Genomic DNA, 13,595 nt, shown 5'->3' with positions numbered 1-13,595 from the left:
CTACACATGCAGCGACAAAGACCGAACATGCGGAAATAAGAAGCTTGAGAACCCCGGAAGCACCACACGCGCGCTTCCGTCCCGCACAGGCGCAAACCGCCCCACGGACGCATGCGCAGACGGCTCGGCTCGCGCCCTTCCGGAGCAGGCCATCCGCTGCCCCTCCCAGCGGGACCGTGGGAGGAGTTACGGGGGCTCACTGGAAGCCCCGCCTCTGCCGTGACGTCTAGAGACGCGACGCGTCGCCACGCAAAGCAAATCGGGAAGAGGGGATGAGCTGCGCTGGCCTGCGTCCGAGAGCGGAGCTCGTTCTCCCTCGGGTGGTGGGCGATGGGCGTCAGGCGAGGAGGCCGGCGTTAGCGGAGTGCGGGCGCTGCGGTGAGTGCGTCCTGGCTCCGGCCCCGGTTCTCGGGGGAGGCGTCCGCCAGCTGCTGGTCATCCGGGAGACGAGCCCTGTCCGCGGAGGGGTGGGACAACCCCAGACAACTGGCTGGTCCAGCAAGGGCCCGGACTCCTAGTGTCTGCCTTGCCCTCCTACGGTTGCCCGTCTCAGAGGGTGGCCTTGACCAGTTCTCCTTTCTCTTGGACACTCGCCCCGACTTTGGTCTCCTTCCTTTTGCTTCCGTTTTCTGGTTTTGTGCCACCTACCATCCCAGGCCTTATAATCACTTGTCCAGCTTCCTCTAGTAACTGCCCTAGCCACGCATGATTTTAGTGAAGTACAAGAAGTGAATTAAACAAACTCCTCACACCTAAGACGTATTCAAATAGGGGGTTTTCTTTTCCTAAAATGTGCCTTCCATTTTAGACTTGTGGCCCCGACAGGTTAATTTCAACTCGGTTGGACTGAGGGGATTGTCAGAACCGCAAATTGCAGTAATATTCATTAACTCACAAACCTGCAGACCCCTTTCCTAGGTTTAGTTCTTGCTTTCTGTTTACTCTGTGACCTTGACTAAGCCAGTCATTGAAGAAATATTTACTTGACTCACAGAGGTGTTGCAGAGTCTAAGGAGTTTAATATTTATTAACAGCTCTGGGGTTTCGGATCAGAACGTTGCCTGTCTAACTGAAGGATGTAATTCTTGTTAGTTTTTGGGTTTCTTCTTGTTGTTTGTTTGTGTTTCCCGAGGCAGGGGTTCTCTGTGTAGCACCACCACCGCTCAGCACAATTAATTTTTCTTTAGACGGGGGCTTACTATTTGAACCAAACCGCTCTCACACTCACAGACACCCTCTTGCTCTGCCTGGAGAGTTGGACAAAAGCGTGCAGCAAGCACTACACCCAGCAGGGGTTTTCTTTCTTAATATATAGACTATGCTTAGTTGGGTATATATCATGCTGCGTTAAAAATGACAGGGTGTGGGGTTGTTTGTTTGTTTGTTTGTTTGTGAAAGCTCTGCCGTCCTGGTAGTTGCTTTGTAGATCAGGCTGACCTTGAACTCACAGAGGTAAACCTGCCTTTGTCTCCCGAGTGCTGGAATTAAAGCCACTTTGTTAGGCTCCCTTTGTTATTTTTCAAAGTTCTCTGCCACTTAGCCTTGTGAGTAGACTTTGCTGCATTTCAACTCTTTCTGTTTAAGACTCCCTATTGAATGTCAGTCATGTTGGATTTAGGTAAGTAGTTTCTCATCTATAGAGTCATGCTTCTTTAATTATACTTAATTATAACTAATAATTAGAATATATCTTAATTATGCCATAATACTATAGATAGTTAAAATGTAGATTCCTGATCTTTCAACTATATTTTAAGTGCATCTTTAAAGTTGAATTGCAGGGATCTTGCTGTAGTAATATAAACCTGTCAGTAATGAATAATTGCTCATAGACTTATATTTTTTGAGATAACAATGAATAAGAAATAACAAAAATATTTAAAGATGTCTTTTCATTAGCTTGTTGGTTTATTGGAGTTTATTAATCATTATGATCTTTTGTTTATTGATAAAATAAATAGGATAGAATCCAGATAGCTTAGTAAATAAAAGAGTTGTAAAATAAAGCCATTATATCAGACTTTAGTCAAAAATGCTTAGCATCCTAACTTTTTGAAGGGAAGAAGATTATTTTGTCTCACAGTTTCAGATGCTCCTGCCCAAGGTTGGTTGGATCCATTGTTTTGTGTCTGAGGTGAAGCAGATCTCATGTTGGTAAGAGTGTCATAGAAATTGTTGACCTCATGGCAGTCAAGAAGCAAAGAGGAGGAGTCTTGCATTTTATTTTGTTATAAAAATAACCAGCTGAGTTTAGAGTTATCAGAATGCTTAACTTGTGCTGAACTTAAAAGAGAGCTCTTTCTTCTGGATAGTTTTTGGTGTTGATTGTAGCCAGGAATGATAACTGGAGTGTCTACACACAGCCTTTTTGTGTGGCTTGAACTTCTTGCATCACATGGGTTGGAGTCCATGACCATACGCTGGAGAGGCAGGAAATGAAAGTGTCAGTTTCTGAAAAGCCTGTACCAGGAAATTGGTACATTACTTTAAAAAATATTTTATTGGAAGCCGGGCGGTGGTGGCGCACGCCTTTAATCCCAGCACTGGGGAGGCAGAGGCAGAAGGATCTCTGTGAGTTCGAGGCCAGCCTGGTCTACAAGAGCTAGTTCCAGGACAGGCTCTAAAAAAGCTGCAGAGAAACCCTGTCTCGAAAAACCAAAAAAAGAAAAAAGAAAAAAAAATATTTTATTGGTTAGATCAATCAAAGATGATAGATCAGTCATCACATGATAGACTTATACAGTTTTGTGTTTATGTATGTTTGGTGCTAGAGCCCCCAGGGCATGGCACATGCATATCAAAGCCCTGGTGTGACCTGTTATACCTATAGCCTGACTCCTACCTTTTAAAACAAAAAACTCTCAAAACTACTTTATAGGCACCTGATGTGTGTGCATCACTGCAAAACCATATACAACACACAAGCTGTATTTTGTATATATCAAATATTCTAAATACTTATGAATTATAATCTGAATATATATAGTCCCTCTTAGAAACTAGGGATATTTCCTTTCTTCTTTCTTTACTTTTTCTTAGCATTCTACTACTTTTATTCAGATGCCTTAGAATTCTTCTTTTCCTTGTTTAGGATTATCCTTTCCTTCATTGCAATGATGTCTATTCTTTTCCTGAGTCTTTCTCTTCTTAGAATGCCCGGTTTGGGACCTTAAGTAAAATATTAGCTGTAGAAAAAAAAGGTTTCAATTCCTTTATGATTTATTTTATTGATTTTAATTATTAGTATATAATGTCAATGGTTTTTATTGTATGTGTTTATTTATATATAGTTTGAAAATATCTTACTGTGACCAAGGCTGGCCTCTAACTCCTAGGCTTAAGAGATCCTTCTGCTTTAGGTAGCTGGAATTACAGATGCATGCCACTGTACCCAATGGCTGATGTCTGCATTTTAAAAGAGTATTATTTTTATATGTTTTAAAATGCACTACAAGGAAAATATAATTATTATAAAATGCTTTTCCCAGGCTTAAATTTGGGGTACTTGGACCCCAGGTTCGGATCCAGTTTTGAAGTGTATGTAGCCTGTAGGGTCTGACTGGTGGAAGTTTGTTGCTGGGGGTAGCCTGCTGAAGGTTGTTCCAGACCATGGTTCCCCCAGCGTTGTCTGCTTCTAGTCTTCCAGATTATAGGCGCTGCCTCAGCATACTCCTGCTGCTAGTAATACTGTCGTCACGGTCCCTGCTCTGACAGGCTGTGAAATTCCTCCAAAATAGTGAACCAAAATACTTTGTTACTTCAGGTATTTTGTCACAGAATAAAGTGATATAATATCATTTCCAGTGGCAATATGTTGTAATCTCCCAAACTATAGGGGTTTTATAAAAAGGTTTATTTTTTATTTGTATGGGTGTTTTGCTTGCTTGTGTATCTGCACCATGTGCATGCCTGGTGCCTGGGAAGGCCAGAAGAGAGTTTGGGATTCCCTGGACCTTGAGTGAGCTGCCATGTAGTTGCTGGGAACTGAACCTGGGTTCTCAGCAAAAGCAGTCAGTGCTCTTAACTAGTGAGTCACCTTTCCAGCCCTGAAATTGGGGTTTTTTAATTAACATGATATTTCTGTTTAGGCACGTTGTTTATATACTGTTTTCTTACTATATACTTAACATGTTCAGAACTGAGCTACTCATTTTCCTGAAAATTGGCAGTTCATATGTGGGAGCATTTTTCTTACTAGAACACTGAGCAGTGTCCAGAGCATTTATTTTAGCAGGGCTAGAGAAAGATGAATGTTATTAGCATCTTGTAGGTAGGGGCTAGAGGTACGCCAGATGTGCTACGCGGTGTAGAGCAAGCTCCCACAAGAAAGTTCATTCTGGTCTGAAATGTGAGAATGCCAAGGCTGAAACGTGCTTTTCACAATGATCAGTTTTTAAATTACAGTATTTTTGTTTGTTTGTTCCCCCCCCCCCCACATTTTTTGTTGTTGGTCTGCTTATTGGTTTTGAGACAGATCTTTTTTTGTGAACCTGAGGTAGCCTTGAGCTCATCACCCTCTAGCTTCAGCCTCCTGAGTAGGCGAGTACCACAGTGCAACGGTCATAATGAATGCTTGTTATTGTTATTTAGTTAATAATAATTAGTGTTCTTCCCTTTTCACAGAAGGAGAATGGTGTAATGTAAGCAAGTGAAAATACTCAGTTTTTATCATTGAATCACTAAAACAGTGTGCCTAATTTGTTCTTCCCTGTAGTGGCTTTCTAATTGTTCTTTCCTGAAGGATATTTTCCTTTTCCCATCTCTTTCACATCTTTCTTGTATATACCCATTTGGGCCATCTTGAGGTAATATTGACTTTACTTCTTGCTAAGTCAAATGTAAACTCTTCTGGATGGCTTCACAGATCCTCCATTCTGTAACTATATTTCCTTAACTAACATACTGTTAGCTAGCAACTATTAAGTGTTGACCAAAGATTATTAAAGTAGATATCAGGATATAACATACTGTCAGTGGACTCCTTTGATCCCAGAGATTATTGCTTAGTGATTCTATAGTTTGCCTTACTTTTCTTCATTGTTTTCCCATAGTAAGTTCTCACTTTAGTCTCTATGGTGCTTCCCTTCTGAAATGGTTCCTTTCTCACCTCAGCTGTCATCATTTCTGCCAAATTGTTATTTGGGCCAAAAACTGTACTGAATGAGCAGTATGGACAACGAGCACTGTGGGACTCAGACTAAGAAATTAACTCCAAGAACTGGAACCATCAGAGACAGAAGGGAAGCTTAAGCTGGCCTCTGAAAGAGGACGGGGCCAGCATTGAAAAAAGACACTGTGGGCTGGCTAAAGCTTTTTCTTTCTCTTTCTAGCTAAACCGGATTTTCCTTTCCTTGAGTCTTGCTAGTGACCAGAGTCATATCAATATATAGTGGAGCAATTGATAATAGATTTTTGTGACTGATCCTGTTCTCTGTGTCCTGTAGAACAGTGCTCTTCAGAGTCTGAATCATTGACAGTTCCACCTTACCTTCAGTGATGAGACCTGGCTGCATGATGATGATGTAGTGATGAGATGTAGCCCTGCCTAGTGTCCGTGTTTCTCAGGATGTAAAACTTGCCTGAGAGTGGAAGTCTGATTACTATAGAAGTCAGTATGATTAATTGATTTACCTTTGTCACAAGCTTATTTTGCTGTAGACCAGAGAGAAGTAGTTCCCCAACCGGTATTGGTCTTTGGACTGCATTTGAGTAGCACTTCTGTCGTGTGAGCCATCAAGTTCTTGTTTTGTTTTGAGACATTGCTTTGCTCTCTAGCTTAGGCTGGCTTGAATTCTCAGTTCTCCTGCCTCAGCTTCAGAGGTGCTGGGATTTCAGGGAAGCACCACATCTGACTACTTTGTTGACTTTAGTTTACAATCCTTTTTTGAAGTATGGCAGAGTTTTACTGGGCTATATGTTCAAGGCCAGCCTGGCTTCATAGCAAGGCCTAGTCTCAAATGTACACACACGCATGTGTGCACATTCTCATTTGTCCAAAAAACCGTTGCTAATGACTTTAGTGACATCATTCCATGCTGTGTCTGATCATTTGACAAGAGTTGTCATTATCTTTGCAGTGTTCTTGTGTATACGTCCTCTATTCCATTTCTGTTGCCCTAGTTCTAACCTTCATCCTTCTTTCGTAACTGTAGTTACAAATCATACAGTAGACAACTAAGATTTTCTTCAGTCTGAAAGCTCATCTCTGCTCTTATTTGTTGGGACTACATAACTTCCTTCAGAGCCCTGCTGCGACTCTGTCATCACCTTTAGAGAAAAAGGTACATACTTAGGTGCCTTTCATGACACTTTAGGATCGTTGTGGAGACTGTTTTGTGGTTCTGCGTACACTCTCTCTGGCAGCTGATTCCTAGAGGTGTGCTTGTTTTCTTGACCTTGCCGTCCTGCTGTTCCTCATCTCCACCAAAGCCGTCTTCATCAAAGAGCATACATATATTCTTTCTCTTCTGATTACTTCTAATTCCCTTTAGTGATTGTTTTCCTCCTCATTGTATTTATTTGTAACACTATCTACTATTTTTGTTTCCACAGTTTACAATTTTGTTTCCCATTAGTTTTCGAGCCTTCTTTAGAAATACCTGATTTTAATCCTTCAGCTTTTAAAAGCATGACATTTATACTATAGGATATCGATGTGTGTTTAAATTTAACTTTAAAGTAGCTAGTGACTTACTGTTTTAAATTATCTATAATCTGGTATGATTTGCACATTCTTTTAAAGATCCAAGGTTTAGGGGCTAAAGAGATTGGTCAGTGGTTAAGCGTATTGACTGCTTTTCCAGATAACCCAGGTTCGATTCCTAGCACCCATATGACAGTTCACAGTATCTGTAATTCCAATTCCAAGAGATCTGACACTTTCTGTTTTTGAACTAGTGTTTGTCCGTAGGGAGCAGATTTGACACCTACAGTACAGAGCCTGCATTTGCAAGGTAAATCTGCTACTGATTTACACTGCGCTAAAATAATGATATTGACTGTGAAAATGACGAAATCCTGGGGGTCCCTGTCATACCCTTTACCTAATGGATGTTTTTAGTTGGTTTGACAGTGAATTGGTGCTCAGAATTGAACGCTTATCTTCTAGAAGAGCAGTCAGTGAGTACTTAGTTTCTGAGCCTTTTCTCTAGCTCCCTGTTTTCAGTCTTTAGGATTAGGTGCTTGTTGATCTCCATTCATGTAATTAAATTGAATTGATAGAATCATTTAGAGAGTAGAAAGAGAAAGATGATGGGAAAATTAATGTTGCAGTTAAAATGTATTAATGTAGCATTTAATTCAAATTGTAATTAGTTCTGCAATACAGAAAGCCATATATGAAGTTAATCAGGTCACCGACACTTTCATGTCGTGACACTTAGGATCTTTGTTTTTCTTTTTTTTTCTTTTTCTTTTTCTTTTTCTTTTGAGAGGGTTTCTTTTTTAATATTTATTTATTTATTTATTTATAATACAATATTCTGTCTCTGTGTATGTCTACAGGCCAGAAGAGGGCACCAGACCTCATTACAGGTGGTTGTGAGCCACCATGTGGTTGCTGGGAACTGAACTCAGGACCTTTGGAAGAGCAGGCAATGCTCTTAACCACTGAGCCATCTCTCCAGCCCCTTGAGAGGGTTTCTATGTAGCTTTGGGGCCTATCCTGGAACTAGCTCTTAAAACCAGGCTGGTCTAGAACTCACAGACATGCGCCTGCTTCTACCTCCCAAGTGATGGGATTAAAGGAGGGTGCCACCACCGCCCGGCTACATTTAGGATTTTACCAAGACCTTTACTTTGGGTGCTTTGATTTGTTCCATCTCTAGGTCTTGGTGAATATTCACACGCACAATTTAATTGTATATACCTTGCCATTCTTTACGATTTTGGTTTTTTACTCCATATTTTTTCTTATCACAGTTTGACACAGCATATCTGGAAACAAATAATGTCACAAATGTCAAAGACTCAGAGTAAATGGAAGTGTAAGAGTAGTTTTTGGCAGGAGCAGAAATATGTTGTTTTTGTCCCCAGCTCCATATAAACCTGGCTCTGCATACAACGTTTCTTTTTATAAGCTGATATCAAGAAGAAAACAAATATTTCAAGTTGAAAATTCTACTTGTAATATGTATACAAATGTAGTTTTCACAGACAAAAATATAAAAGCTCTTTCTATTCTGTTCTTTTTAATAGATATTTTGATACTGATGGCAAAATGACACAATAATCTGTCTAGTTAATGAACATTTGAAAATAAATCTTGCTTTACCATAAATTTTGTATGTTTGTGTATTTATATATTTGTATTGTGTTTATTATGTGTGTATAGTGCACTCTCAAAATAGATATTCAAGATAATTTAAAATGAACCCTATTGAGGAAGGATACAGTTAAGTAGTGGATATTTGTTTTTGTTTCAATAGAGTCTCACTGGGTAGCCCAAATTGGTGATAAACTCATAATCTTACCTCTGCTCCCAATTGCTGGACCATGCCTGACACTCTAGTAATGTTTTGTTTCGTGCATGTGGGGTGGGTGTAGGTGTGTGTTGCTAAGCAGTCCAGAGCCTTACATGCCAAGCAGTCACTTTGCTGCTGAGCAAATCTTAAAAATTTCATTTTTTTAAACACTTACTTTTCTCTAATGAGGATAATGAGTGGAATTGTTTGCTTTGCTTTAGGAAAGAACTGCTTTTCATGAACTACACCATCCATTGTTGAAGTGGAGGAGCGAGCATCACACTCATCATGCCTGCTGTAGCTTCCGTTCCTAAAGAACTCTACCTCAGTTCTTCACTAAAAGACCTCAATAAGAAGACGGAAGTTAAACCTGAGAAAACCAGCACCAAGAAGTGTGTGCGCTTTGCTAGCTTGATTAAAGCATTGATTTTACTTCATTTCCTTATTATTTAGATTTAATGAATAGCCAATTAAGATGATCACACGAGTAAAATAGCTCCAGAGATGTTCTTAAATTTGTGTTAGCAGAATAAATGTTTGATTGTTAAAATGTAATTTAACCTGCTTCCTGGCCAGTATGCATACTAGACAATAAGTTTAAAAGAATATGAGAGTTCTTTTAAAGCCATTTTCTTCTCATAAAACAGTCTAACTTTTAATTAAAGGTTGCCTTTACTCTTGTGTGGTACACTTGTAAGTTAGAATGCTGGTATAGTCTTCCTCTGATTAAAAGAGGGGCTGTGACTACTTTTTTGTGTAGTTATCCTGGCTGTTTTTATGGCAGCTTGATTCAAGTTAAAGTCATCTGAAAGGAGGGACCCTAAGTGAAAAAAAATGCCTGCATAAGATCAGGCTGTAGGAAGGCAAGCCCATAGGCCATTTTCTTAATTAGAAAATTAGGTTGGGCACTCCTAAGCTGGTGGCCCAGGGTTCTATAAGAACACAGGTTGAGCAAGCCATGAAGGAGCAAGTCTGTAAGCAGCACTCTGTACCCCTTCACCAGCTCCTGCCCCCAGTTCTCCACAGGTTTGACTGCCTGCTCGGCTTCCCTCCATGGACTGACTTATTTTGTGCCAGTGTGATACGGTCTTCAACTTACCGATTTATCTTACGTGATTTTATTTCCCTGTGTATATGTGCCATCTAAGGCACAGGTAGAAAATGTGCCATTCCAAGAGAGGTTCCAAACTTTCATGGTCAAGGGGTCAAATGATTCTGATACTTGCTGGAAATATAAATTTGCTAAAAATAGGTTATCATTAAAATTGTTGACTCTAGTAGTTAAGGAAAAGATAACAGCAAAAAAAAAAAAAAACAAAAAAAAACCCTTTTTGTTCAAATTTATTTTCTCCAGAAAAAGATTTAGAGATTACTAAGTAATTACATTATCATTTATATGGAAATCAAGTTTTAGAAAGAAAGGTAGATCTAGCTGCCACATTCCCCAGACTTAGGAGAATAGTTCTTAAAGGGATTGGAGATAAATAGGACACATGATCCCAAATGAACCAATGAAGACAAAACTAAAGAGACCTGTGTAAGCACAAGGGCATTTTCTTTATTTATTTGCATCTTTCACATCATGCCTCCTGATCCCACCCATCTTCTGGCCTACCCCAAAATAAAACAAAATAAAATTTAAGAGAAAAAGGGAAAAATGGAAGAAGGGGAAACTCTCGTCATGGAAGCTGCGTTGTGACACACTGACTCATACAGTAAACCCTTTTTCCATATATTTTTACATGTAGTCATTTATCAAAAAGAAATATTGGTCTTATTCAAGGCCCCTGGTCTATCGGCCCAGGGGTATTTTAATGAGTCATTTTATCAAGTAAATAAATGGGAAGAAACAAAATATCAGTGGACAGTTAAGGGTGAAAACATTAAAGTAAGGAGAGAAAACCTGAGAGTACACCACTGTTTCTTAATATTACCAATAAAAACAAAATGGCTTTTAAAAATACCTTTTAGGGGAGAAATGGGGAAAGATCGTCTTACTTCTTGAGGTAAATTGGTAAATGTGGTGTAACAAGGAAAGTAATTTTGTTTAACTCTTGTTACAAGCCACCTTTAAACTTTCTCAAAAACTAAGTGCCGGAACATCCTAAAGGTTAAACCTAAGATGGTCTGTCATTCCTTTCTAGCTGTCTATGGTTTATCTCTGAAGACTAGCCTAATCTCAAAGGGAAGGTATGAAAGGAGGTGTGTGAAGTAAACAGCCTAAATCATGACGGTTATCTTATGGTTACCTGCAGAGTTTATATAGACTGTATTTCCCCCCAGTAGCAAGTATTTTAACTTTCTTTTCAACTTTTAAGTTACGTCCACAGCGCTCAGAAGATCTTTAAGGCAGCAGAAGAATGCAGACTAGATCGTGATGAGGAAAGGGCCTATGTGCTTTATATGAAATATGTGGCGGTTTATAATCTTATCAAAAAAAGACCTGATTTCAAGCAACAGCAGGTACCTTTTTTGAATTCTTATTTGTTATTTTTGTGTAATAGAACTATTGATTTTCTCTAAAAGTTTTAGCCAGCTGTTCCCCCTCACCTCTCTCCTGGTGCTGGCAATCAAACCCTGGGCTTGGAATTGCTAAGCAGAAGCTCTGTCTTCAACATAACAATGGATTTAGATCACATGATGTCTTTGACAGCTCTAAACTCGCGTGTGGCTGGGAAAAGCAAAGCAAAAACAGTCTCTTTTTTTTGTAAGTGTGTGCATACATACACTTGACTTGGATCAGCATGTGTTTATGGCAGTATATAAGCTGATTGTTCACTTTTTGTTGTAATAAGTTATCGCTAGATCAGATGGAAGGTTTGAGTTTATTCATGCACCTTATTTCACGAGTAAGGAAAGTGATACTGAGTGCAGTGACTCATGCCTATAGTCTCATGTGAGCCCAAGAGTTCCAGGCCAGTGTGATCCTATATCAGTAAATAAAATAGAGGGACTGGAGACATGGCTCAGTGGTTAAGAGTGCTGTACAAAAGACCCAAGTTTGGTTTCCAGCACTCATTTCAGATGACTTATAATTGCTTCTGACTCTAGCTCCGGGTGTCCAGTGCCCTATTCGGTCCTCCTTGGGCCCCTGTACAGATGTGGCGTACACTCACACAACACACACACACAAATGAAAATAAAAATAAATAAGAATATGTTTTCTGTTGTGCTTTCAGGTCAAATATTTAATTATTTGTTATGTGCCAGCCTTTTTATTTGACTGACTGGCATTGGGGCCATATTATATATGACTTTAGAATTAAGCGCAAGACTTCAGTGTCTCTTCATGTTCGTGTTTTCTTTTTGGCTTTAATCTGTTTAGCAGGTACTAATCTGTCACTTGGCTAAAGTCATGAGTAGAAAGGGTAGGCAGTCATGGTATAGACAGAGAAACTGACAACTAGGATTGGTGTGGAGAGAAAAGATGGTTGTATTTCAGTTGGCCTAGAAATAGGCTAAATAATAAATAATATTCAGGTGGTGTTAAACAACAGGAAGAATGCTGCATTTGTGCTCCCACCTTAGAAATGACCTTGTTACCACATAGAAATAGCAAAATACTGCCTAGAGAAGTCTTACCACAGAGGAACCGTTCTCTGCCTGGGACAGGGTCTCATAGCCATGCTGACCTAGAGCTTACAGTCCCCTGCCTCATCTCCAGGGCACTGCACCATCATGTCCGGCCAATTCAAAATTAATATTTGATGTTGGAGGTACAGTGGCACACTCCGTTAGCACTTGATACTTTATAGTATTTTACTTTGTTCTGTAGTGGAAAGTTGACTTACAGAAAGAACACATTTTATTTGAAGTACTGATAACTGATAATTTTTCAGTAAAGAGGAATGCCTTTCATGGGTAAGCTAATGGTAGTAGGTCAGATCTTCTATCTGCAAAGTTATGCCAGGTTGTGCCAGTGGTTACTAGATTTTAGAGCAGTGCCCCCTTGCACGTAGAGGCTCATCTGCCTGCCCATAAATGGCTGAATTAGTACTGCCATGGTAGAAAACATCTTTTAATATTTATATGTATACTTATCTGTGGATAAAAAAGCCAGAAGCCTACCTAAATTCAAACAGTCTTAAAACTGTTCATGTGAAGTTGCCTTTAAAGTAGGCTGGCTGGTGAGATGGCTTGCTGCAAAGCCCAGTGACCTGATTCCTTGGACCCACAAGGTGGAAGAGAACTGATTTGCACAGGTTGTTCTGCCTTCCACGTGAGCTCTGTGGAGTGGGGTGGGGTGGGGTGTTGCATACTCCCCACGCACACCCCAGATCTGGTACTTTGTAGAGTAAATGCTTGGAAGGCTTGAGGATTGTTAGCTTTGGTAGCCACTGTCTGCTGATTGACCTAGTACTGGACTGATTTTGTGTATGTTTGGCTTTTGCTTTATTATTAGAACTTAGTAGTGCTTTTCCTCTGGCAAGATTGGAATTGCCTTTTTGGCTGTCTGCTTCTCTCTTAATAGATTGGAAGTCATTTTGATTGACAGGAGCTCTTTCCATTTCCACGGTGTCGCTGAGTTTGTGAAGTCAGGTTAGGAAGCTACCCTGCGAGGGTCAGCTGACCCAGGCTGTTCCTTGGGATATTACAGTTGTTTGGCTCCCTGTTTGCTTGCTCTGTCTAGATTACCTCATCTTTCCTGTCTTAGAACTGTCTTTGTTTATTTCATTTACCCTAACCTTTCTCGTATACTCTAAGAATGTAAGGTACTTAGATATTTTATAGTTTCAACTACTTAAATTGGGTAGGGACAGAATATTAACTGAATTCCTTCAGAATTGGGTGTTTTTCCTCTGATTTTGTATTGCAAAGTGTTAAGTTGTAAGTAAAAGTTGTTAATGTCAAAGAGAGGGCACAGTGATGTAACTGAAACCTGCTCAATCCTGAATAATGCTGTCAGGGTTGTGTGAAAAGGAAGAGAAGGAGTGAAATACTGGCATAGTAAATTCTCATGAAACTAGAGTTATATTTAAAAATCTGCAGTGAATTTAAAAATGAGTGGCATTGCTGGTAATCCTGTAACAATCAAACTCAGAGATTCACCTGCTTTTGCCTCAGGAGTGCTGGGGTGTGAGGTGTGCCCCATCACATCCCCACTGGCTAATCTTTTTAGATAAGGAATCTGGA

General features: G+C 39.9%; 1 protein-coding gene across 1 annotated transcript in view; it reads left to right on the top strand.

The window, feature by feature from the left end:
- The first annotated feature begins 241 nt into the window (after positions 1-241).
- Usp8 (ubiquitin specific peptidase 8) overlaps positions 242-13,595 on the top strand; it is a 46,212-nt gene continuing 32,858 nt past the window's right edge. The window contains exons 1-3 of the mRNA XM_038331276.1: positions 242-378; positions 8,684-8,854; positions 10,781-10,925. Of these exons, the coding sequence (XP_038187204.1) occupies positions 8,751-8,854; positions 10,781-10,925 (249 nt within the window). The 5' untranslated portion in view covers positions 242-378; positions 8,684-8,750. The remainder of the gene's footprint in view (positions 379-8,683; positions 8,855-10,780; positions 10,926-13,595) is intronic.

Source organism: Arvicola amphibius, chromosome 5, assembly GCF_903992535.2.
Source record: "Arvicola amphibius chromosome 5, mArvAmp1.2, whole genome shotgun sequence".
Taxonomy (NCBI): domain Eukaryota; kingdom Metazoa; phylum Chordata; class Mammalia; order Rodentia; family Cricetidae; genus Arvicola; species Arvicola amphibius.
Note: the sequence above shows the minus strand (reverse complement) of the source record. Positions and strands in the feature narration are given on the sequence as shown.